The sequence below is a fragment of the Eulemur rufifrons genome, chromosome 21, assembly GCF_041146395.1.
Source record: "Eulemur rufifrons isolate Redbay chromosome 21, OSU_ERuf_1, whole genome shotgun sequence".
NCBI classification, from domain to species: domain Eukaryota; kingdom Metazoa; phylum Chordata; class Mammalia; order Primates; family Lemuridae; genus Eulemur; species Eulemur rufifrons.
This window is the reverse complement of record NC_091003.1, coordinates 7,922,930-7,947,662: the sequence shown is the minus strand read 5'-3', so window position 1 is coordinate 7,947,662 and position 24,733 is coordinate 7,922,930. Positions and strand designations below refer to the sequence as shown.

The 24,733-nt window shown below is 39.5% G+C and overlaps 1 protein-coding gene across 2 annotated transcripts in view; it reads right to left on the bottom strand.

Moving 5' to 3' along the window:
• Window positions 1–24,733, bottom strand: part of PTPN11 (protein tyrosine phosphatase non-receptor type 11) — a 66,741-nt gene that overhangs the window by 34,345 nt on the left and 7,663 nt on the right. Inside the window, exons 2-6 of one of the 2 annotated variants that reach the window (XM_069496869.1) lie at window positions 12,990–13,112; window positions 8,155–8,349; window positions 6,225–6,417; window positions 5,800–5,916; window positions 5,075–5,188 (exon numbers count right to left, since the gene is read on the bottom strand). In XM_069496869.1, the coding sequence (XP_069352970.1) occupies window positions 5,075–5,188; window positions 5,800–5,916; window positions 6,225–6,417; window positions 8,155–8,349; window positions 12,990–13,112 (742 nt within the window). The remainder of the gene's footprint in view (window positions 1–5,074; window positions 5,189–5,799; window positions 5,917–6,224; window positions 6,418–8,154; window positions 8,350–12,989; window positions 13,113–24,733) is intronic. The other variant, XM_069496870.1, reaches the window with a different exon arrangement.

The following is a 24,733-nucleotide window of genomic DNA, read 5'->3' as shown; positions in this document are numbered from 1 at the left end:
GAACCCAACCACCTCCACTGCTGCTGCCCTGGGCCCAGCATCATCACGTCTCTGCTCAGATGATTACAACTGCCTCCTTCCCGGTCCCCCTGCCTCCACCTACCCATTGTGCGCTGTCCTCCACACAGCAGCCAGAGTGATCACCTCTCTCTTGTGCTCAAAACTCTCCCCAGAGGTTCTATCATCCTCCAAGTAAAAGCCAAAGGCCTTCCAGTGACCCACAATGCCTTTTAGGATGAGACCCATCCACCACTACCCTACCTTCACTTCCCTCTGTATCTTTCCCATCCGCTCCCACCATGCTGGGTGCCCACAGACAGCAACACATTAAGCACACCCCAACTTTGGGGCCTTTGAACTTGCTGTTTCCTTTGCCTGGGATGTTCTTCCTGAGGTGACATGCATGGCTTGCTCCCTTCTTTCCCTCAGGGCTTTGCTCAAATGCCACCTTATCCAAGAGAGCTATGTAACGCCCTATGAACACTCCCTTTTTATCATGCACCTCTTTATCTTCTCCATAGCACTTACCACCATCTCATCTATTGAATATTTAACTGTTTCTTTGTTTATTTCCTGTCTCTCCCAATAAGCTCCATAAGAATAAAGACTGATTGTTCACTGCTACATTCCCAGAACCTAGAACAGAACCAGGCGCAGAGTCAGGGCCCAATAAATATTTGCCAAATGAATGAAGGAAGAAGTCACTGCCACCAACGGTGTCTATAGTTTTTGGTAGATATTTTTGGGACATCTGCCCAACTAACTACAACTCTCATCTCTGAGAACGATTTATCCCCAAACAGGGTGGTCCGTGGCAGACACATTTGTTCCATGGCATCACGTCCTCGACACTCCTCTTTGGACCAGACATGGACAGCATCTGAGCCAATGAGAATCTCTGAGACTTTGGTACAAAAACTGACAGTTGCTAGTTTCAGTACATGAAAGGGGCTAAAACTAAGGTTTGCAAGTCAAGAAGCAGAAAAATCTGCTGAAGGAAAAGAACGAAGCAGGTGTGTGGAGAGCAAGGATACTGGATACACAGAGGGCAGCGGGTTGGAGGAGGAGGACGGAGGGAAAGAGGAAGGCCCAAGGGAGCCACTGCAGCTTGGGTCCTGCAGTGCCCTGCAATCCGCTGCAATGTCCAGGCTCAGCCCATAGGGCCCCTGGCAGCTCAGGCCAAGAGGACTCAAAAGGGAGGCGCAAGCACAGAGAGGGGGCAGATACCTTGTAAATGTGGCCGTGCAATGTGCACCTTGCCATGACGATGCTGGAAGCGGATTCAAGTTTCGAGCAATGTGCATGTTGTAGGCACAAGATTATAGAATTATAACCTGCCTTGTCATGTACTGTCAGTCTCATGTGAGCAGAACTTTACTTCAACAAATCTAAAAATATTATCCACCTCTTTACATTCATAAGCAGAGATAGGCAGGAGATACAAGATGTTTACACAGATCAGAAATGGGTGACCTGAGCCAGGCACTGTGGCACACGCCTAGAGTTCCAGCTACTTGGGAGGATCATTTGAGCCCAGAAGTTCAAGACTTCAGTGTGCTATGATCGTGCCTGTGAATAGCCATTGCACTCCAACCTGGGCAACATAGCAAGACCCCATCTCTAAAAAAAATTTTTTTTGAAATAAATAAAAATTAAAGAAATACGCAATCTGTAGGAAAAATCAGAGACTTGGATTTGCAATGTCTTGATCATATATGTCCTAGAAGAAAATCATCAACCTGAATTTATTTTAGTAGCCAAGGAGAAAAAAGAACCAAAGAATTGTTCACAAGAGACTTTATATTTTAAGGTACATCCAAAGCAAAATAATTTATAAGCATCTTCTGAGTAAACATACCTGAAATGACAATGTAGAGTTTTATAGAACACCAGGAACCAGGCATATAAACAAAACATGGCTGTCAGAGTTAAATTACCAATGGCATTGCAATTTAGAGCTCTAGTTTGTTTTAAAGACCATCAGAGCACACTGTAGGAAGAAAGTGATTACAAATTTATCACCTTCTGGGAAATAAATAACCAAGATACAATCACTAAAATAATAATCCCTTACTGTTGTGGATCAAACTTCAGCTTCAGAGGATTTAAGACTATAATGAGTATCAGCTTCCAAGTATCTATTAATAACTTTTTCTGTAACGGCTTGTTCTGTTCTCAGCCTTATTTCCCTGATTCCAACCTTAAAGGGCAATTTTTTAAAACTGACTGAATTTGAGGAGCGGGTCTGTAAGGATCTAGAAAGTAGGCCATCAGCTGTCTAGATATAGCTTCAGTTTCAATGAAACGTTAATGCCCCTGATTTAATGCACCACAATTTTACAACCTCAGTCTGACCTCTACGGAGAACTTATAGAGTATAGATGTGATCTCATTATTTTCCATTTCCCCCTAAAGCCAACTCAATTTTTCCCCTTTCTGTTGTTAATAATATATAAAAGATGACTGGAATGTGAGATGTCACAGTGTGAAATCATCAGGTCAGCATTTAGAATCTACCGTCTTTTTCCATGGCCAGAAGAGTGCGGCTAGGAGTTCGTTCTAAACTCATATCTTCACCTGCCAGTGGGATTATTAAAACAAACAAACAAACAAAAAAAAAATGCCACTGCCATAAGCTCTTTAGGAAACTGTTTTCCTGAGCATTGTTCTAAGTGAACCTACTGTTAAAGAATCCACTATGGTAACCAAATAACTGCCATTTTTTTTGTTTTAAAAAAATTGATTTTTAATTTTTAAAAAATGCTATAATTTTTCTCTTTTTTTTTTTTTTTTTTTTGAGACACATTCTCACTCTGTTGTCCAGGCTAGAGTGCAGTGGCGTCAGCCTAGCTCACAGCAACCTCAAACTCCTGGGCTCAAGCGATCCTCCTGCCTCAGCCTCCTGAGTAACTGGGACTACAGGCATGCTCCACCACGCCCGGCTAATTTTTTGTTTCTATTTTTAGTTGACTGGCTAATTTTTTTTTTCTGTTTTTAGTAGAGACGGGTTCTCACTCTTGCTCAGGCTGGTCTTGAACTCCTGACCTCAAGTGATCCTCCTGCCTCAGCCTCCCAGAGTGCTAGGATTACAGGCATGAGCCACCGCACCCAGTCAAATGCTACAATTTGTAAATATCACTTCATTGCTATAATTTTTCAAGTTCATATTCATTTTAAAGGAAAAATCATTTATGCAAATGATCACCTCAGCTATCATTTTTATTTTATTTTATTTTATCATATTAGAGACAGGGTCTTGCTCAGCTATCATTTTTAAAGGAAGAATAAGATCATTATGGGTCTAGATTATGATCTAGCTCACTATTTTTTATATTTAACCAAAATTTTAATTAAAAAGTATTTTGCAGATATTAAGTATACTATCCAAAATCATGTATAATATATAATAAAAGTTAAGGATAAGTAACCATCATTTTTCTTAACATGGAATATAAAAAATATAAATATTAACAGTAGTTGGCAAAAATAAAAAAAAATGTATATACAAGGCTATTTATTGTAATCTTCTTTGTAACATATCTGGAAACCACCCAAATGCCCATCAATAGGTTGAATAAACTATGGTACAACCACACAATGGAGTACTATGTTAAAAAAATGAATGAGGACTCTCTAGATACTACTATGGAGTGATATCCAGGATGCTGAAAAAAGCAAGGTTAGAAAAAAGTATGTAAAGTTAGCTACTGGTTATCTAAGAAAAAGTGGGAATATGGAAATATTTCCTTATATTTTTTAAATGTGATGATAAACCATAACTTTTTATACTATGGCTAAAATAGACAAAAGACAGGTAGAGAAGGTAGACTTCTTTGAATGGACTTTGTTTTTTTTAGCATCTCATCTATAAAACGAAAATATCTATCTCACTAAGTCATGAGATACCGTGGCTAAAAGGACTTTATTTGCCCATTCATTCATTTATTCATTCATCCATTCCACAAATATTTATAAATTCTAGCCCTACAAAAATTACGGAAAATCATTCCCATAAAAACAGAACAGTAATAATAAAATGATGTAAACATTAGGCCAAGTGCAGTAGCTCACACCTATAATCCCAGCGCTTTGAGAGGCCCAGACAGGAGGATTACTTGAGGCCAGGAGTTCAAGACCAGACTGGGCAACATAGCCAGACCCCCTCTCTACAAAAAGATTTTTAAATTAGCCGGGCATGGTGGCTCATGCCTATAGTCCTAACTACTCAGGAGGCTGAGGCAGGGGGATCACTTGAGCCCGGGAGTTTGAGGTTACAGTGAGCTATGATTGCACCACTGCCCTCCAGCCTGGGCAACAGAGCAAGATTCTGTCTCTTATAAAAGAGAGAGAGAGAGAGAGAGAGAGAGAGAGAAATGTAAACATGAACTAAATACTCCTTCAATGAACATTTATGGAGTTTCTGCTGTGTACCAGGCACCGTGCTGCTACGTGCTGGAGATAACGACAAAGGTAAATATGCCTGAATCCTTGTTTTTGAAGAAGTTTTCTATCAAATGGATGAGGAGAGAAAGAAAGTGATTACAGTACCAATGGGTAAGTGACATGTAAGAGTGCAACAGGAACACAGCACCTTCCCACCAGGGACACTGTCCTACCCAAGTTGGTTTCAGGAAAGAAATCAGTTCACTTAACTTCCCAGAGTTATCAACTTGAACTCTCAAATTAAAGCCACCATGAGATGTTTCCCTTTTACTTATTCATGGCACTAAGGCTATAGAGTCTAAAGACCCCAGTGCATGCTGGAAATCTTCCAAAGGAATTAGATCCTTTTGTTTCTCTGAGATTTTGCCAGAAGTCCAAACCGAAAGAGCCAAATGGAGCTGTTGGCTCACCCAGTGCATACTAACTGCCAGCCCCCTCCTCTCAGAACACAAGGCTCTTCTATTTCAAAGAAGGCCCCTCAGCAGCTCGTTCCATGTCAATCAGTGGCCGAATTAAGAAAGGACGCCAGACTCAGGTCTTTCGGATTCAATTCCAAACACAAGACCAACTTCTCCTCCATTAAAAATAGGATTTAATGACTCATGTAAAAACAAATCTTTTAATAACTTACCTCAAATTCTTCCCAAAAGCCTTGTTTGACTTTATCTGTGGTCTCAGCTAATTTGCTTAGTTCTCGAACCCTGCTTTCTATTTCAGCAGCGTTAATACGAGTTGTGTTGAGGGGCTAATCAAGTTCAGCAGTTGATGTAAAATAAAGAGAAAGGTGTTAATGCAAAAAAAAAAAAAAAGACTTCTATGTCAATATTCATAAAGGCAAGAACCCAGTATTTCACAATAAAAATTTTTACAACGGTTTCACTTTCTTTTCTGTTCTTTCTGCAATCCCCACATACACTTTACTCTGCTGATATTAATTCACACCTATTTTTTTTTTCATAAATAGACCATGACATTATTTAGAGAGATGGTATCATCTGTCGCTATCATAAGGGTAAACTTTGAAATAGCAACAACTCCAAAGTAAGTGTGGTCACCTAAAGGTAACCAAAGGTGGATCTATGGTGAAAACTTGCTTTAAAAATTCTACAAGGCCTTTTACGGATACATATGGGAACAAGATAACATCTGGGATTTGCTTCCAAATACTATAGGAGGTGGCCAGTGAGTGGAGTAACACACAAATACAGATCTGATGAGCTGATCATAATGGAAGCTGGGGGATGGGTCTGCGCAGGCTGATGATACTCATCTGTCTCCTTCTGTATATTTGCAAAATTCTATATGAGGATTTTTTTAACTCTATAAGGAGGAGCTTTAGCTTTCTGACATGTTCACCTGTTTGAGTTGCAGTACTGTGCCCAATGTCTCTACCATAGGATTCTTCTTGTAATGTTCCACGAGATCTGTCAAAGAATCAAACCGTTCTCCTCCACCAACATCGTATTTCAGTTCCTTTCCAGAGAAAAAGATGATGTTTATTACTTAGTGCTTTTACGTTAAATTACTGTTTTTCCCACATTCCCACATTCACCGCAGCACTATTCACAATAGCCAGGATATGAAAACAACCTAAGTGTCCATCAACAAATGAATAATAAAAATGGGGGGGAGGGGCTATGTATAAATATACTAAAAGCATAGAAGACCTTGACTACATGAGCAAAGATCTAACTTTGGATGTAACGTGTCTATCTTCTCCCAGCAGAAAGGTCACCCAAAGATGACATTTCACTAGACCCATCGTTCAACTAGAGCTTTACCTGACAGCGAATCATGACATGGGTCACTTTAGATTTGCCGTCATTGCTCTCCCCTTTGTCATCACCGGTGCGCACAGACAGAACGAAATCTCCAGGGTGGCTCTGGCTCTCTCGGACAAGAAAGCTACCGTGCTTTCCTTTTTCAGTTAGTAATTTCTCCGCTTCTTTCCCAGAAAGGTGTCCATGAAACCACCTACATTGTTTTAAAAATGAAAATGCATTGAGTTCTCCCATGGGTTCACACCATTCTTTCACAAAACTACTATCTATAATCAGCCCTCCTAAACACAATTAAAAAACAGGCATATTCCTCCGAGGGACTGATCCATCTCATAGATGACAGAATTTGCAGCCCAAGCAGGCAGGAAAAATGACGAAGATTATTAAGAATGGCTGCTAACTTTCTTAAATGAGCTCACAGGCATTTGGAGACAAATATCCTCAATCTTCCTTGTTTTCTTTTAAATGTCCCATCTTTTAAAAATGCTACTCACCGTTTTTACGTTGCCCAGTCCTAAAGGGACCAACTATTTAATCACAGCCATTTAAAGAAGTTAGAATAAAAAAATTGTGACAAGACAGAAAATCATTTTTAATGCTTGTCATTGCTTTGGCATATAAACCCTATATTAAAAAAGATCTTCATCATAATGAATTCATGCATTCCCAATTTTTCCATATTTATAACCTATATACTTCAACAACCTCCAATGTCTTTGAACTATTTACTGGGTTATCGTCTCAACCTTTAATGCACATAAGACTTAGAGTAGGGATGGAGGTGTTTGCTAAAAATATGAATTCCCCACACGCCTCACAACCAGAGATACCAATATGCTTAAGTCTGAATGAGGCCTAGGACTCCGCATTTTAACCAGCACACCAGACAGTCCTGATGTAGGCAGCCCAAGGGCATCCAAGGACAGACTTTGAGACAATACTACTCTAAGTTATTATGGAAAACACCTTCACATTAATAATGTGGCTTTTTCTCTCAGGATCTTGGCAAGAGAGCAAGCACTATCATGGCAGGTAATGCTAATGATTCATCACCAAAGGAATATATTTTTAAGTTATTTTTTATCCACATTCAACTGAAAAAGAAAAAATTTAGAAATAAACTGCACAGAATTGGCTGACAGCTTTTCCTTTTGCTTGAAGCTATAGTGGTCGCTGGAGAAACAAATTATCAGCACATAATAGCATTGACATAAATGTGTAAGCTGAAAAAACATACCTGAAGATAGAAAATATACAAACTAATTAAGAGACCCTGAATTCATACCAAGTCAGAGAGGAGACTGGGAATGTAGGAAACCACTATAATAAATACAAATAAGCCAACACCACACTTTCATCAGCTGAGTTCCAACACAGGGAGAAAGATCTCCAAAATAATACAATTCCCTCTAAGCAAGGTCATTCTCACATAATTGTGGATCTAACGTTAAAAGAACTGATGAGAAAGCTGACCCTCTGAGGGCTCTGCTTTGCCACTGTTGAGCTTAAACTGACACCTGTTGGTGGCACTGCTGAATAACTGGTCCGGAGCCACCAGAGAGAACTGCTGCTGTTTTGGTGTCTCCATTATCATTTGTTTCCCTTTAATAACTCACAAAGATTATCAGCTGAAGTTCAGTAAGTCTTAAAATTAACACGGGGACCAAGTATATACAGGAATAGTATAGAGACCCCTGTAGGATGAGTGTAAGTAACACTGATGGAAGCTTTTGCAAGAAAAGGATCCTTTGAGAATAATTTGATGCTATTATTCTTACTTTAATCCTATAATACTTTAAAGATCACAGCTTGAAAAACAGATACAGGCCTTTGGAGTCACACAGTGATAGACAGGCCTCCATAATGCACTTGTATAACACATATGGCCCAGGAGACACGCAGCCTTTGTGGTCACTAAACTGTCACTGACCTTTCAGAGGTAGGATCTGCACAGTTCAGAGGATATTTAAGCTCAATAACATCTCCATTCTTCTCTTTTAACTGCCCGTGATGTTCCATGTAATACTGGACCAACTCAGCCAAGGTGGCAAACTTCTCCCCTCCGTACAGGTCATAATAATCACCAGTGTTCTGAATCTTGATGTGGGTGACAGCTCCATTTCTTCTAAAATTGTCCATTGGAAGGGGATGGGGGGGACAAATAAAGAGTTATGCTAGTAAAAATGGATCTCATGTTCCATATCAGATTTCACCTAAATGTTGAAACAAACTCAAGGAATGAATTTGCCCCTTCCCTGTAATAAAAACAATGGGTGAAATAACCACACAGTCAACCGAGTCAACACAAAGGGCTTTGTTTATTAGTTTCTTTACCTTGTATATCTTCTATTTTGAATGACTGATCTACCAAATTGCATATATTAAGTGACAATAATTGTTCTCATCATTAACTGATCAAGGTCACATATAATTAAAGTCAAAATTAAACATACATTTGCCTTATAATCCAGCGAATCTACTCTAAGTATTTTGTCCAAAAGAAATGAAATTGTATAAACACCAAAATATTTGTATGAGAATATTCATTGCAGCATTATTCATAATAGAAAAAATGTTTCTATTTTTTAATCACAAAAATGTATAAACAAATAGTGGCATACTCATACAATGGAATACCATGCAGCAAAAATTAAAAAAAATATTGAGGCCGGGCGCGGTGGCTCACGCCTGTAATCCTAGCACTCTGGGAGGCCGAGGCGGGTGGATCGCTCAAGGTCAGGAGTTCGAGACCAGCCTGAGCAAGAGCGAGACCCCGTCTCTACTAAAAATAGAAAGACATTATATGGACAACTAAAAATATATATAGAAAAAATTAGCCGGGCATAGTGGCGCATGCCTGTAGTCCCAGCTACTCGGGAGGCTGAGGCAGTAGGATCGCTTAAGCCCAGGAGTCTGAGGTTGCTGTGAGCTAAGCTGACGCCACGGCACTCACTCTAGCCTGGGCAACAAAGTGAGACTCTGTCTCAAAAAAAAAAAAAAAAAAATTGATACATCCAACAAAATGGATGAATCTCAAAAACATTATGTTGAGAGAAAGCAGCCAGACACAAAAGAATATAAACTTTATGACTTCATTTATATAAAATTGTATAAGTAAAACTAGTCTATAGGGATAGAAATGAGAGGAGTAGTTGCCTTTTGGAGTGAGGAAGACTGGAAGGAAAGGGACACAGTGGAATTTTCTGAGGTGATGGAAATGTTCTATATTTTGATTGGGGTGTTATTGACGTGAATAAATACATGTGTCAAAAATGATCTCACTAGCCAGGCACGGTGACATGCACCTCTGGTTCCAGCTACTAGAAAGGCTGAGATGGAAGATCACTTGAGCATAGGAGTTCGAGGCCAGCCTGGGCAACACAGCAAGATCCCATCTCTAGAAAACATTTAAAAATTGTAAAGGGAGCCGGGCAGGAGGATCTATGCAGGCCAGGAGTTGGAGGCTGTAAGGCACTATGACTGTGCCTGTGAATAGCCACTGCACTCCAGCCTGCACAACACAGCAAGACCCCATCACACACACACACACACACACACACACACACACAGACACGAACAAAAAACCTCATCTCACTGTACACTTAAGACACTATATACAAAATTGTATGTTTAAAAATCATTTTAAAGACATGTAATTGGCTGGGCGCAGTGGCTCATACCTGTAATCCCAGCACTTAGAGATGCTGAGGCAGGAGAATCCCTTGAGCCCAGGAGTTCAAGACCACCCTGGACAACAAGAGAGACCCCGTCTCTACCAAAAAAAAAAATTTTTTTATTAGTTGTCTGTGGTAGCACATGCCTGTAATCCCAACTACTTGAGAGGCTGAGGCAGGAGGATTGCTTGAGCCCAGGAGTTTAAGGTTACAGTGGGCTACGATCACACCACGGTACTCCAGCCTGGGCAACAGAGTGAGACCCTATCTAACAACAACAAGAAAAAAGATGAGAAAATCACTAAAAGTTTTCTGTAAGTGAAAAAAAAAGAGAAATATAATTAGTATTGTACTTTATATGTAAAAATAAAAATAAAATAGTAAGAAAAAAATATATTTGCTTGGTTTTACAAACAGGAACATAGAAGCATAAACCAGAAATTAATGGAAATGGTTACCTACAGGGATGGATGGAGATACATGTGCAAGGCGTAGGAATAAGAATGAGATGTCTCAGAATATACATTTTTATACAGTTTTGACTTTCGAATCTTACAAATGTTTCACAAACTCAAAAAATAAAATTAAATCAACAAGGACCAAATAAAATCTGAATACAAATAGAAAGAAATGAATCTGCTTGGTAAGTTCATAAACATACAGACAATTAATTCCAGTAACTTTTAAACATAGTACTGACTCTATAGTTTTAGTGGGATATAGTATAAGAATAACCACACTCCAAAGAAATCTTGAACTTTATTTAATAGGTTTGTAATTAATGAAAGTCATATAGTAATTCTGAAACTATTTTTGTATTATAGGATTGGGCAAATGAGGTCACATACTGATGCTTTTGGGAACCAGGGTTTTCCTTATAGGATAATGAAAATACAAATATGGAATGGGAAAAGGTGAGAAAGGTAGATTGAACAGAAACCATTAATAAGTAAGAATACTTGGTTTCAAACATATAAATATTTATTTCCCAGCTCTGTTCACTGTAGGAACCTAAAACCAATGATACCCCCCCAGCAGCATAAAAACACCTAGCACCTAAATCTTGGTTTCTAACTATCATTCCCCCCATTAAGAGAATCAAGCCTTCTTGAGAAAAATGGGTGATTCCAGGCCTGGAAAAGGAAAACTATAAGAGTGGCCTAAAACATCTCATAGAGCCAGAAAGCAAGGATGTATTCAAAGATTACTACAAAAATGTCAAAAGGATATAAGAGCCACACTGGCCAAATGTGGGGCAATTTGAAGATCAAAATAATAATAATAATAATAATGCCAATGAACTAAAATATACTGGATAAAAAGAAAATAAAAAGCATTCTTAAGTCCATAGGAATACCCAAAAATAAAAATGAGGGACTAGAGCAACTCTTTATAGAAGAATGCCTCCTATGTAGAAGGAATATTAATTAGAAAAAAATAGAAATTTTTCAATTGCCAATATAATAATTTATTCAAACAAAATTCATCAACAAATGCTAAAAAATATTACATGAAAATGTGTTAGGGGAGAGGATATTCACACATCACAAACTATCATCTCACAGATCATTTATTAAATACAAAAGGAAAAAAGTACTTTTATAATGGAAAAATCTGGCAACACTTTAACCAAGTGATTAAACCGGATACCACCAAAAGATGGGGTGAATAGATATTGTGTGCCTTCTGATGTTGGATCTATCCTATTATTTCACACCAGAAGGCACATAATACCTATTCACCTTATTCATAGGTTGTTGTGAAAATTAAATAAAATAATATGTGTAGAGTGCTCAGCACAATTGCCTGGCGTACGATAAGTCCTTGCTAATATTTGCTATCACCATCATCATCATCATCATCATCATTATTGCATCATCTCTACCCAAACTCTTACAGCTCAAATGTCACCAGACGTTAGGTTAGAAGTCTGTACTGAGACAAGCCCAGAAGACTTATGAAGGCTTCCACCCACTCCCCTTCTAGTGAAACGGAAGCAAAAGCCAGTGCCAGGAACTCCTCAAGAAACTAATCTATAGCAAAAAGGAACTTCCCAAGTCTCAAAGAGATTCTCAGTAAGTCCTCAGGAACATGTTTTACTTATCTCTTTATTTAAAAATAGTAAATTTACAGGTTCTAAAGAGTGAGACAAAAATCAAAACTAACTAAGTAAACAAAAGTAGTAGTCATAAAAGCAAATTCATAAAGCAGTTCTGTTCTAGCTCCTAGAATGAGCTAGTATAAGGAGAGTAAGAGAAAGTCAATTTCTAGAAAAAATCTCCCACACCTGCCCAAAGAGACACATAACAGGATGCTCACTATACTGTTCATAAAAATTTAGTATACGCTGAAATCAACCCAATGCCCATCGCTAGGAGACTGGATCAATTAATATGCTCATACTATTTTATAGCCATTAAAATTAATAATTAGATCTCCATGTACCAGCATAGAACACAGACATTTTAAAAAGAAAGCTGCAAAATGATGCCAACATTCTAAATCCACTTATGTGAATTTTAAAAACACACAAACCGACTTTATATTGTTCATATGCAGTGTAAGTATCAAAACATGTTCAGGAAGAATATATGCCAACCTCTTGACGGTGGCTTCCTCTGGGGAGTGGGACTGGGCAGGGAGACAGAGGGGACCACAACTTCCTCAGTCATGTTTTATTTCTTGACAAAGGAAAGTGATCTGAAGGAACCCTTAAAAAGTACTTTTCCCGTTAAGAAATCAAGAGAAGGGAAAGGAAAAATGCAGGGACCAGGTTCAAGAGGCGTGGAACCAGCATCGAGCATGGCAGGGCTTAAGAACCCTTAGCCTGCCCCAACGCACCCTCAGCCGGGTCCCTCGGGGACAAGAAATGCCCCTCGTTACGCCCCTTCTGCTGAATGTCAGAGCCTGTCACTCTGAGGAGGCCACTCCGCGAACCCCCTGAGCAGGCCAGTGCTCCAGCAGGGCCTCACCCCAGGGCAGCAGGCAGGCCTGCAAACTCTGCACGCAGGGAGCAAATTGTCCAAGTGTGGTTTGACCGTGTCCTACCTGGAAAACACGCCCAGGATTCTCTCTTTTAATTCCAACTTACCTAACGGAAAGTGTGAAGTCTCCAGGGTTACTTTTACTGGGCCTTGCCAAGAAACTGCCATCAACTCCTCTTGTCAACAGTAGGTTTTCTGCCTCCACGCCAGTGATATTTGGGTGAAACCATCTTAGAAGAGAGAGAGAGAGAGAGAGAGAGAGAATAATAAAAAACAAAGGACTCTGTCAGCACTGCTTTCCACACCAACACAGCTAAGAGGCCTTATGAGTAGAGTCGCTACTAAAAATACAAATCAAGACCTTCCCTGTCCTTTTACCCTCTTCTCCTTGGTCGTTGCCCCTCCCTCCTTTCCCTTGGTAGGACCAGGGATCTGCCGGCACAGTAGGTGGGGCTGGGGACCTGGTCAGAGGTGGGGGTATTAAAATAGGGCAGCGATGGGACCAGGCCCCAAAACACAGACCACATGGCCAGAACACTGAGCACATGGAATGAGACTGAGCAAAAATAAGTAAGGAAATAAATTAATAAACTACCTAATAAATAAGTAAACATACTGAGGATAACAAGCCAGGTTTCTCACTGTGGGAGAGGGAGACACGAATCTGGGAAGGGAGAAAGCCAGATACACCCAGTGGTGTTAGACTGGAATTGGAAGTAGCAGTCCAAACTCTACTTTTTAATATACCTAAAAAGGCAGATATATAGATATAAAAGACACCAATGACAAAGTCCATGATGGATGTCATCTGCTTCAGAAGAGTCCTCTCTGGTTCCCAGCAAGATTTCCTTCACGGATTCCAATATAAGACATCCAGATTCGTGGTAAGAGAGTAATTTCTAAAGACTAATTATCCTGAATCTTTATAGGCTAATTCAATGCTTTTAAATGTTCCCAGGAACATAAGTCAATATTAAATGTAGCGTCCAGATACTGATAATCAAGTGAACTTTTAAGAGACTTCTCAACAAATATTGACCCAATTAAATGTTTCGCAACAGTGAAGGTGAACGGGTGAAGGAAGGGTGAAGAGCTATCATAAATCGTGCATTACAGAAGGGGAGAGCACTAAGGTTGAGTTCCTGATCAGATAGGACCAGGTGTGCGTGGGCGCTCTACCACTTACTAGCTCTGTGACCTGGGCAAGTTATTTAATCTCTCTCCACCTCACACTCCTCATCTGCAAAATGGAGATGATAGTTCTTAGGTTCATTTTAAGAATAAACTGAGAATCCAAACAATGAATTATTATTCAGCCATAAAAAGAAATGAAATACAGTACGGATACATGCTACAATGATGATGAATCTTGAAAACACAATGCTAAGTGAAAGAAGCCAGACACAAGAGGACACGTGCTATATGATTCCATGGATATGAAATGTCCAAAATAGGCAAATCTATAGAGAAAGTAGATTAGTGCTTGCTTAGTGCGGCAGGGAGGCAGGAAAATGGATTAGAGGGAGTATAGCTAATGGGTAGGGGTTTCTTTTAGAGGTAATGAAAATGTGCTATAATTGTGATCGTTGCAATGCATGAATATATTAAAAACCACTGAATTGTATACTTTAAATAGGTGAATTGTATGGTATGTCAATTATATCTCAATAAAGCTCTTTAAGAAAAGAATAAATTGAGATGATAAAAGAGAAGGGCTTACAAAATGCATTCATTCTACGAACACTGAGTACCTATCACAGGCAAGGCATCTAGGTGCTGAGGACATAGTTAACAAAAGTCCCTGCCCTCTTGAAGCTTTCTTGACAATGGGAGGAAATAGAAAATAAAGAAATAACAGGTAAGTAAATAAAATGTCAGATGATGATAAGTGCTCCAAAGAGGAATAAAAGCAGGGTGAGAGGCAAGGCACAGTGACTCACGCCTAGAATCCCAGCACTCTGGGAGGCCAAGGTGGGAGGATCACTTGAGGCCAGGAGTTCGAGACCAGCCTGGCAACATAGTGAGACAATGTCTCTACTAAAAATTTAAACATTTGTGGGGCGTGGTCGCTTGAGCCCGGGAGTTGAAGGCTGCAGTGAGCTGTAATCTCGCCACCCAACTTCAGCATGGGCAACAGAGACCTTGTCTCAAAAAAAAAAAATAAAAATAAAAAGTAAAAAAATTAAGAAAGCCACCACAAAAAGCCAGGCAAGAAATGACAATGCCAAGGACCAAGGCAGCAGCAGGAGTAGTGATAAGCAACAGTGATAGTAATAGACCAGGAAAAGTATAAGGGCAGCCAACACGATTTGCTAATGGGTTACATACAGAATGGGAAAGAAGGGAACAAGAGTAACTCCTAGGTTTTGGGCAACTAGGAGGTTGAAGGTGCCATGTACAAGATGCAGAAAAAGTGGGTAGAGGAAAATCAAATGTTAGAGTTGGTACGTGTCAAATCTCAGGTCCCTACTAGTCCCCCAAGTATCCGGTACACACTAAGCACTAAATGTTAGATATTATTATTGGCAACCATACAATAAATATAAGATTGTTTTGACAATAAATAATCAGACAATGTAAGAATCCAGATGCAGTCTGACTTCAACATTCCTGTTGTTTACATTAACTGAAATTTATTTTCAATTTTTCCTATCACATCTTATTAGTGCTTTGGGGGAAATCTAAAACATCACTCTGATTAACTGATTGTCTTAAAGAAAAATCACAAGGCTCAGATCGAAAGAATAAAATATTAGTTTGCTTTTTGCTCCCTCTGAGAGCTTGTTAGACGATGAAGACAGGATTTCACCCAGGAAAACATCAACCCCAATTTATCTGATACCTGTTACTCAAGCATCCGATACTTTTGCATTCAGTATAGTCACTTAAACTATCCAACTGAAAAAAAGAAAACCCTCGTCTGCGGTTTCTTTGATCTGTGGTTCTCACCTAGATGCCCAAAGCTCTAGGGAATCAAAAAGCAGTGACAAAGGGCTTCCAGCTATTTATAATCTTCCAAAAAGTATACTGTAACTTCAACGTTAACCCTCACTTTGTCTACCTACGCAAGCTAATCAAAATGTCAAGTCTCTTTTGCTTTTGGCTGCAGAACAATTACGTAAATTGGGTGTGTTAGTCTGAGGCTGAGTGGCAATGTGCTTTCTACCAAAAGGAAAAAAAAAATGAAAAAACTATTACATAATACAGATTTGGAGACCAAATCTTTCAAAATATTGGGTTTATGTGGTTTTTTTGTTGGTTTTTTTTTTTAAAAAGACACCCCCCCCCCACCCCACCATTGACACGCTGGGGATCACTGCAACGTGGTGGCAAAGCCTCACGGGTAGGTGCACAGACTCTGGTGCCAGATCGCTTTGGTTCGAATCCCAGCTCCGTGTGATTCTGGGCTAGTTATTTAACCTCTCTGTAAAGTCACCTATAAAAGGGGGTAGTAACAGTACCTGTGTCATAGGGCTGCTGAGAGGATGAAATGAGTTAATATTTATAAAGTGTCTAGAACAGTGTGTGGACTTCCAGGTAGCCAAGGACAATGGTGACTACCTAAATCCACATCTCCCCATATAGCCTTCAAAGACAATACAGAGTTAAAAGACAAAACAATATTCAGACATATCAAACTGGAAGAACGAAAAAGGTTTAAAAATTTTTTTAAACGGAAAAAAAAACAATAAATAAAACTATACAAAAACCATACCCTCAACATAAGAGAATGCCCAAACTTCCAGATCAGCTGTAAGTAACAAAAGAAAATATAGCAGAAGTCAGTGGGTGATCTCTTACCTTCCTACTGCAAGCCTTGTGCCAAGCAAGGGCATTCTGAGAAAACAGCACAGCAGAGAGAACAGGAGAGTAACAGGCCCAAAATTGCTCTAAAACCACCTCCAGAAACACAAAATCCACATATATCAGAGCCCTCTTTATGGTTTGATTCCAGGAGGACAGACTAAAAAGTGCAAATAAATTAGAAAACCTAGATAAAATGGATCATTTTCTAACAAAATGAAAAATACCAAAACTGACTTCATTACAGTAAGAAAACTCATGCAGACCAATTTCTATTTAAAAAAAAAAAAAGAAAAGAAAAAAATAGTTTGGAAACTACCCCACAGAAAAGCACCAGACTCAGATGATTTCACCATGGAATTCTAGCAACCTTTCAAAGACCAGATAGTCCCAATGCTCTAAATTATTCCAGAGTATTGAAAGCAAAGGAAAACTTCCTACTTCCTTTTATGAAGCAAATAGAGCACTGATACCTATAGCTGATAAAGACAGTACAAAGAAAAAAAAAATAGAGACCAACAGCATTCATGAATATTGATAAAGAAATTCTAAACAAAATATTAGAAACAGAAACCAACACCACATTAAAAAATATTATACCATAACCAAGTGGTTAGATCCATATTTCACACCATATGTAAGAAATAAATTCTATATGGATTAAAAATCTAAATGTAAAAGATGAAACTATACAATACTAGGAAAAAAGTAGGTGAATTTCTTGTTAACCTTAGAGCAGGGGTCCCCAACCTATAGTGAGTTTTATAATTATTTCATTACATGTTACAATGTAATAATAATAGAAATAAAGGACACAATAAATGTAATATGCTTGAATCATCCCGAAACCATCTCCTCCCTCCCCAGTCCCTGGAAAAATTGTCTTCCATGAAAATGGTCCCTGGTGCCAAAAAGGTTGGGGACCAATGCTAAAGAAAGTCTTTCTATGACTCAAAAGTGTAAGCGTAATAAAAAAAAATTGATAAATCTGTCATAATTTTAACATCATCTTCAATTCAACTGTCTTTAAGAAGCAGTCACTAAATGGTAAAACCTCAAGGACTAAAGACAGTTCTAATTTCCAATTTGAGGATCTTTCAACAAAACCAACATTCTCTGGGAACCAAGAAACTCAAGTTCAACTCCATTCAGAGGCGGACAATTTGCAGTCCACAGTTCCTCCCCAAGTTCAGTGCTATTCTCAGCCTGAAAAAAAAAAAAACAAAACAAAAAAAAAAAAAACCTTCATTTATAAAAGCAATGAGATTCCAAGGCTCAGAAAAACAGTCATATTATTAAATCTGGATGCATATTTTGCTCTTCTAGCATTTACTCGTGTCTTTAAATCTGCAAGACTAAAACCTAAGAGGAAATATATCAGGAAAATGCTTCTGAAAAACACATTTTAAAAACCTGATTTGAAGCATCTCATGGTTACTGAAGCAGCCTACAGAGCCAAACCAGTTTTTCAAAGCCCAGAATGCCACATTTGTTAGACAAGTTAATTAATCAATCTCTGCCTTGGTTTCTCTATATGTAAAATATGGATAATAATAGTGCCTACCTCAGAGGAAGTGAGAATTAATAAGTTTAATGCATGCAGAAGAGCCTTAGAACTATTGTAGCTTGCTTGCTTGTTGTTACCTTATTCAATACATAAAGATTCTTGACAATAATCTACCGTGGAGAGATTGTACCTTTCATCTCTATGAAATTACTCTAGTGTTAAATAAATCTATATTTAATACTGTTTATCTTGAATGCTTCTTAGCCTGATATTATTGGTACCACCTGAATCCTTTGTGCTCATGTTGGTTTGATTTATCCTTTGTCATTCTGTGCCAATTTGTCTTTTCTAAGCAAAACACAATTGAATTTTTTTTAAATTCCATCTGACACATACATGCATCAGGAGACTTGATCCATGATCACTGACATCTTATGTTTGGTCTCATATCTGCAGATTGTTTTCAACTTTCAACATTTTTGTTTTCTCTCTGTCTTTTGCCATTTGGCTATTTCAGTGCTTTGAGTGTAGACACCGTGTTTCTAATTCTAATAGGATTCTAATTATTTTTAAATTATATTGATTGCTATATTGTAGTATTTCAAAAATATCCTTAAGCCTACAATTACCAGGTTATTGGAGGTAAAATAACTTTTGTCTCCCCTCTATGGAAAGTGAAGAATTTTCTACTGTTGCCCTCTCCCACTTTCCTACCCCCCTACTCCACTATTAGTCTTCATTAAATGAACTACTGCAGGCTCAGCAGTTGCTGATTTTATCTTGGAAACAGAGTTTTGCTCTGCTGCCCTGTGTAGAGTGCAGTGGTGTCATCATAGCTCACAGCAACCTCAAACTGCTGGGCTTAACCAATTCTCCTGCCTCAGCCTCTCGAGTAGCTGGGACTACAGACATACACCACCACGCCCAGCTAATTTTTCTATTGTTAGTAGAGACAGGTTCTCACTCTTGCTCAGGCTGGTCTCCAACTCATTGGTTCAAGCGATCCTTCCACCTCGGCCTCCCAGAGTGCTAAGATTACAGGCGTGAGCCACCATGCCTGGCCAGTTGCTTCATTTTAAACACAGGTTATCCAGCCTGGGTGTCCACAATCCACCTGCCGATCTTTTCCCTGACTGTCACCACAGGCATCCCTTCTTTCTTAAAAATAGGTTCTAAAAGAATTTCCCAAGTTTGTCCTGGAACTCATGGCTGTGATGGCAGTCTCGCGCGTACTATTAACTGCTTCCATCAAGATCGTTGTATAGTATTTGGCTATCCTGTTTTCTATTCCTATTTAATCTTTCTTTAGGCCGGGCGTGGTGGCTCACGCCTGTAATCCTAGCACTCTGGGAGGCCGAGGCGGGTGGATCCCTCAAAGTCAGGAGTTCGAGACCAGCCTGAGCAAGAGGGAGACCCCGTCTCTACTAAAAATAGAAAGAAATTATCTGGCCAACTAAAATATATATAGAAAAAATTAGCCGGGCATGGTGGCGCATGCCTGTAGTCCCAGCTACTCGGGAGGCTGAGGCAGTAGGATCGCTTGAGCCCAGGAGTTTGAGGTTGCTGTGAGCTAGGTTGACGCCACGGCACTCACTCTAGCCAGGGCAACAAAGCGAGACTCTGTCTCAAAAAAAAAAAAAAAAAAAAAAAATCTTTCTTTATCTCAGCCTGCTATTTCAGGCTGCTCTAATTTTTTAGGGTCAATTTGTTTTTGGGTCTCTTTGAGAATACAAACATAAATTTCCTAAAAATCTCTTTAATTAATTTATTTTAAAAGTACAGGCTGGGTGCAATGGCTCATGCCTATAGTCCCAGCTACTTGGGAGGCTGAGGCAGGAGGATCGCTTGAGCCCAGGAGTTTGAGGTTGCTGTGAGCTATGATGACGCCACTGTAGTCTAGCCCGGATGACAGACTGAGACCCTGTCTCAAAACAAACAAACAAAAAAAAGATGAAAACTGGTATGCTTATAAATAATGGCAGCTCCATTATACTCTTATGGGACCACCATTGTATACATAGTCTGTCATCACCTGAACCATCATTATATGGCACGTGAGTATAGATAATTTTTTTTATATTGACAAATATTACCAACTGCCCTCAAAAAAAGGTCCCAGTTTAAACGGCCATAATTGAGTGTGAAATCCCCTGTTCTCCCCCACTTTTGTCAATACTACATATATTACCAAACTTTTTCATCTTTGCCTGTCTGATTAATGGAAAATAGTACCATTTTAGTTTGTATTTCTTTGTGAGATTGAGTACTTTTTCGTATTTTCAGACCACTTGTTTTTCCTTTTCTATGAGTTGTCAGTTTGTCGTTGCTTATTTCCTACTGGATTTTTTTTCTTATTGATTTGTAGGAGCTCTTGGTATAGCCAGAAAATCTTCTTTTATTATATGTGTGGCAAATATCTGTCTTAGCTTTTTTTTTTTTTTTTTTTTTTGCCTATGTAGTCTGCGGTTTCTTTTTTTTTCCTACAGAAGTTCATCTTGGCGTGGTTAAATTTATCAGATTTTTCCATTAAGGTTTCTGGGTTTCTTGCCATGCTTAGAAACTAACTTAATTCATAACACTCTTGTGTGATGGAAATTAATTAATACATGTAAAATGCTTAGCACAGAACCAGCCCTCAGAGTTTCGCCAACAGAACTAGAAATTTAATTGTCAGCCAGAAGAAAGCACAATAAAGTCACAGATTTTTAACAGAGCCCTGCAAGGAATGGCCCTAGTTGCCTCTGGTTCTCTGATGACCTCTCCAAATTCCCGGCCTTTGCATGTGCTTTTCCCTCTGGAGGGGTCCCCCAGTCAGGTCCCCCAGCCTACCTTCTCAATACACCCATATTTCCCGAGTGATACTCAACATAGTGTCTAATCACATATTTCTACGACAGCCAGGTTAAAGGCTAGACTATCAGTTCCATGAGGGCAAAGGACATGTCTTATTTCTTTTCTTTTTTTAGAAACAGAGTCTCACTCTGTCACCCATGCTGGAGTGCAGTGGCCCAATCATAGCTCACTGCAGCCTCAAATTCCTGGATTCAAGCGATCCTCCTGCCTCAGCCTCAAAAGTAGGAACATGTCCATTTCTTCATCACTATACTCCCAGCCCCCAGCAAAGGGTTAACACAGAGTAGTTCCTAAATAAATATTTATGGTGACAGAAGGAAGAACAGCCTTGGGGTGAGCCCCATCGCTGCCCTCTTCTATACCCACACAGTTTCACCTCTCTGACCTGGGTGGTGTCACAAGAGGCTGTCAAAGATGACTCCTACTTCCATGTACGCAAGAAGAAGGGGCAGAAGGCAGCTGGCAAAGGCCCTCTTCCAGCTGGCCCTACTGGCTCCTTATTTGACAAAAAAAAAAAAAAGATGGGTATTGTTTTTAGTGCACAGTGTCTTCTTACCCTACTTGTGGTGCTAAAGAGGATATATTTCCCTATCTGTATGCCACAGTAGTAATTTTAATAGGCATTTGGCAAGTGAATGTCTAGGGCATCCATGCATAAGCCAAAAAGCTGCCCGAAGCATCCCTATGCCTTTGGAAACACCAAATCTTGATATTTTAAACTAAGTTAACACTAGTGGGGAGAAGAACTCTTTGGGTATTTCTCTTCGCTTCCCTTGCCATGCTGGAACCCTGACAGCACCTTACCCAGTCTATTCTGTGCTCATCACTTGTAAGTGTGCATGGTGGGTAACCATGGTAACAAATACAGGGTTTTTTGTTTTTTTTTTTTAAGGGAGAAGTGAGGAGGAGGGCTTCAATTTCCTTTTTTTTTTTTTTTCTTTCTTTCTTTTTTTTTTTTTTTGAGACAGTCTCACTCTGTCACCCTGGGTAGAATGAAGGGGCATCATCATAGCTCACTGCAGCCTCAAACTCCTGGGCTCAAGCGATCCTCCTGCCTCAGCCTCCTGAGTAGCTGGGACTACAGGAGTGTGCCAAGATGCCCGGCTAATTTTTTTTTCAGCATATTACAGGGGTACAATGTTTAGGTTATATATATTGCCTTTGCCCCGCCTGAGTCAGGGCTTCAAGTGTGTCCAGGCCCCAGACAGTGTGCACCGCACCCATGAGATGTGAGTACTCCCATCCCCTCCTTCCCCCTCCCACCTGCCCAATACCCGATGAATGTTACTACTATATGTGCACATAAGTGTTGATCAATTAATGCCAATTTGATGGTGAGTACATGTGGTGTTTTTCCATTCTTGTGATCTGGCTAATTTTTTCTATTTTTAGTAGAGACAGGATCTCACTCTTGCCAAGCTGGTCTCGAACCCCTGATCTCAAGCGATTCTCCTGCCTTGGCCTCCCAGAGTGCTAGGATTACACGATCACAGGTGAGAGCCACCTCGCCCAGCCTATTTTTAAAATGTCTAGAGTGGGACTCTGAATTCAGATGATCTCCTGTTGTAACCACGTGTTCTCACCTTTGCATGTTTTACAGAAATAACACTTAGAATATCCTGCTAATGCTGAGCGTGCGGAAAACTATAAAAGTACCTTCCACAGAAAAGGTGAGACTATGTAAACACCACCTACATCCATCAACCAGATCAGCAACAGAAGATAAGGCGGGTGGTCGTCTCTTTACCCTTTTATTAAAGAAACTGTATTATTTCATTTACAGCTTATAATTATGCTATCCTGTTATTAAGAGCAAACAGATTACAATGATATTTTCAGGGGAAACTTAGTAACCGGCATTTAGCACAGAGGCTGGGCAAAGTAAGGTCTTAATAAACATTAGCATTCACTGTTACTCATTATTATTACTGGTGGACATTATGTAAGATAGATCCTTCTCAAGCATAATTATGTGAGTTTCACATAGGCCGTTTTGACACATACGTCATTTCAGTCACACTGCCTTTTCATACATTAACTTCTTCACGGCCCTGGAGCTGTCTCCACATTATTTCTAACAGCATACAGTTAGAAATTGAAATTTCGATTCTGTGACCCATCTACTTGAGCTTTGATATATTTTAAATGCTTCCTCCCTAGCTATTTTTTTCAAAAAGCATTTGTAATTACCAAAACTTTTTTCCCAATTATATGTTTAATATTTGTATTCAATCACTGACAATTCTGGGATGTACAACACACTCATCACTAGTAAGGAACAGCAAGAGTTGATTCAGCCCCTGAGATCTTAGTAAGAGAAGGTAAAGAGGAACAGTGGAATTAAAGGAAAATGTTATCTATGGGGCTGGCCTCAAAGGTTAGAAGCACTTGTAATATTAGTTACCGAGGCAAAAAAAAAAGACACCACACATCCCAAACCTCCCTACCATCTCCTAGCTGGTGTCAATTTGACACAATAAGGGGAGAGTCTACAAACCAAAAAAAACCTGTAATATGAATGTATCTACATTACCCGAAAGGAGGGGAAAAAGAAAATCAGTATGACCGCATTTGAGTTTACAAACAAGACAATTAATACAGTGGTTCCGGCCAGGTGTGGTGGCTCACTCCTGTAATCCCAGCACTTTGGGAGGCCAAGGCAGGAAGATCGCTTGAGCCCAGCAGTCTGAGACCAGCCTGGGCAACATAACGAGATTCTGTCTCTACAAAAATAAAAAATAAAAATGTAAAAATTAGCCAGGCATGGTGGCGCACACTTGTAGTCCCAGCTAATCAGGAAGCTGAGGCAGGAGGATCGCTTGAGCCCAGGAGTTTAAGGTTGCTATGAGCTATGATGATGTCACTGTACTCTAGCCGGGGTGACAGAGCAAGACTCTGTCTTAAAAAAATTTTTTTTTTAAAAAAATACTGAGGGAAAAGGGGTAGAGAGTCACATGGAGAGGAAAGAAGTGAACATCCTCCTCTGGCTTATTCTCACACCTGCAAAACCTGCCAGCCCCTGACAATCCCTTGTAACCAGCCATCTTCTGGCATTATCTGTATTTATTAGGCATCTCAGGTGGTAATAGAGCCCAGGTGGGTATAGAAAGACTTACACACACACACAAGCACTTGTGAAAAAGAGTCTCAAATCAATGTCTAAAACAGGCTTCAGGACCTACTGCACATGAACCCTGTGTTGAGCAGGTTTGAAAAGATGAAAGGCATAATTAATTCCTGCTTGCAAGATTTTACAAACCCAAACTATTTGACAGGAAATCACACCCGAAATCTAAATCCCTCATTAGTGAATGCAGATTCTGCAAAAGCTTTGCTCTTTGGGGCTAGGAACTCACTTATGTCAATTAATTGAGTTTTTTAAAAAATGCTGATGAAACAAAAAGAAAATACAAAGATGCTGAATATTTTGTTTTATCTATGCATCCCCCTCCCCCAGTGACACGGGGAAACAGGCCAATAATTTCAGGAACTTAATCTCAAGGCTGCTACACTAAGAAGGCAGTTTAAAGCAGGGATCCAAAGTCTAATTTCAGTTTCTTGTGTACATATAAAGTGATACTGGGTATATCTTTCTTACCTGCTGCTCCAGAAAAATTATTATATTTGTCCTTGGGGAGCAAGTTTATAGTTGGGTACTTTCTGCAGATTATATTTCTCTTTTCTAAT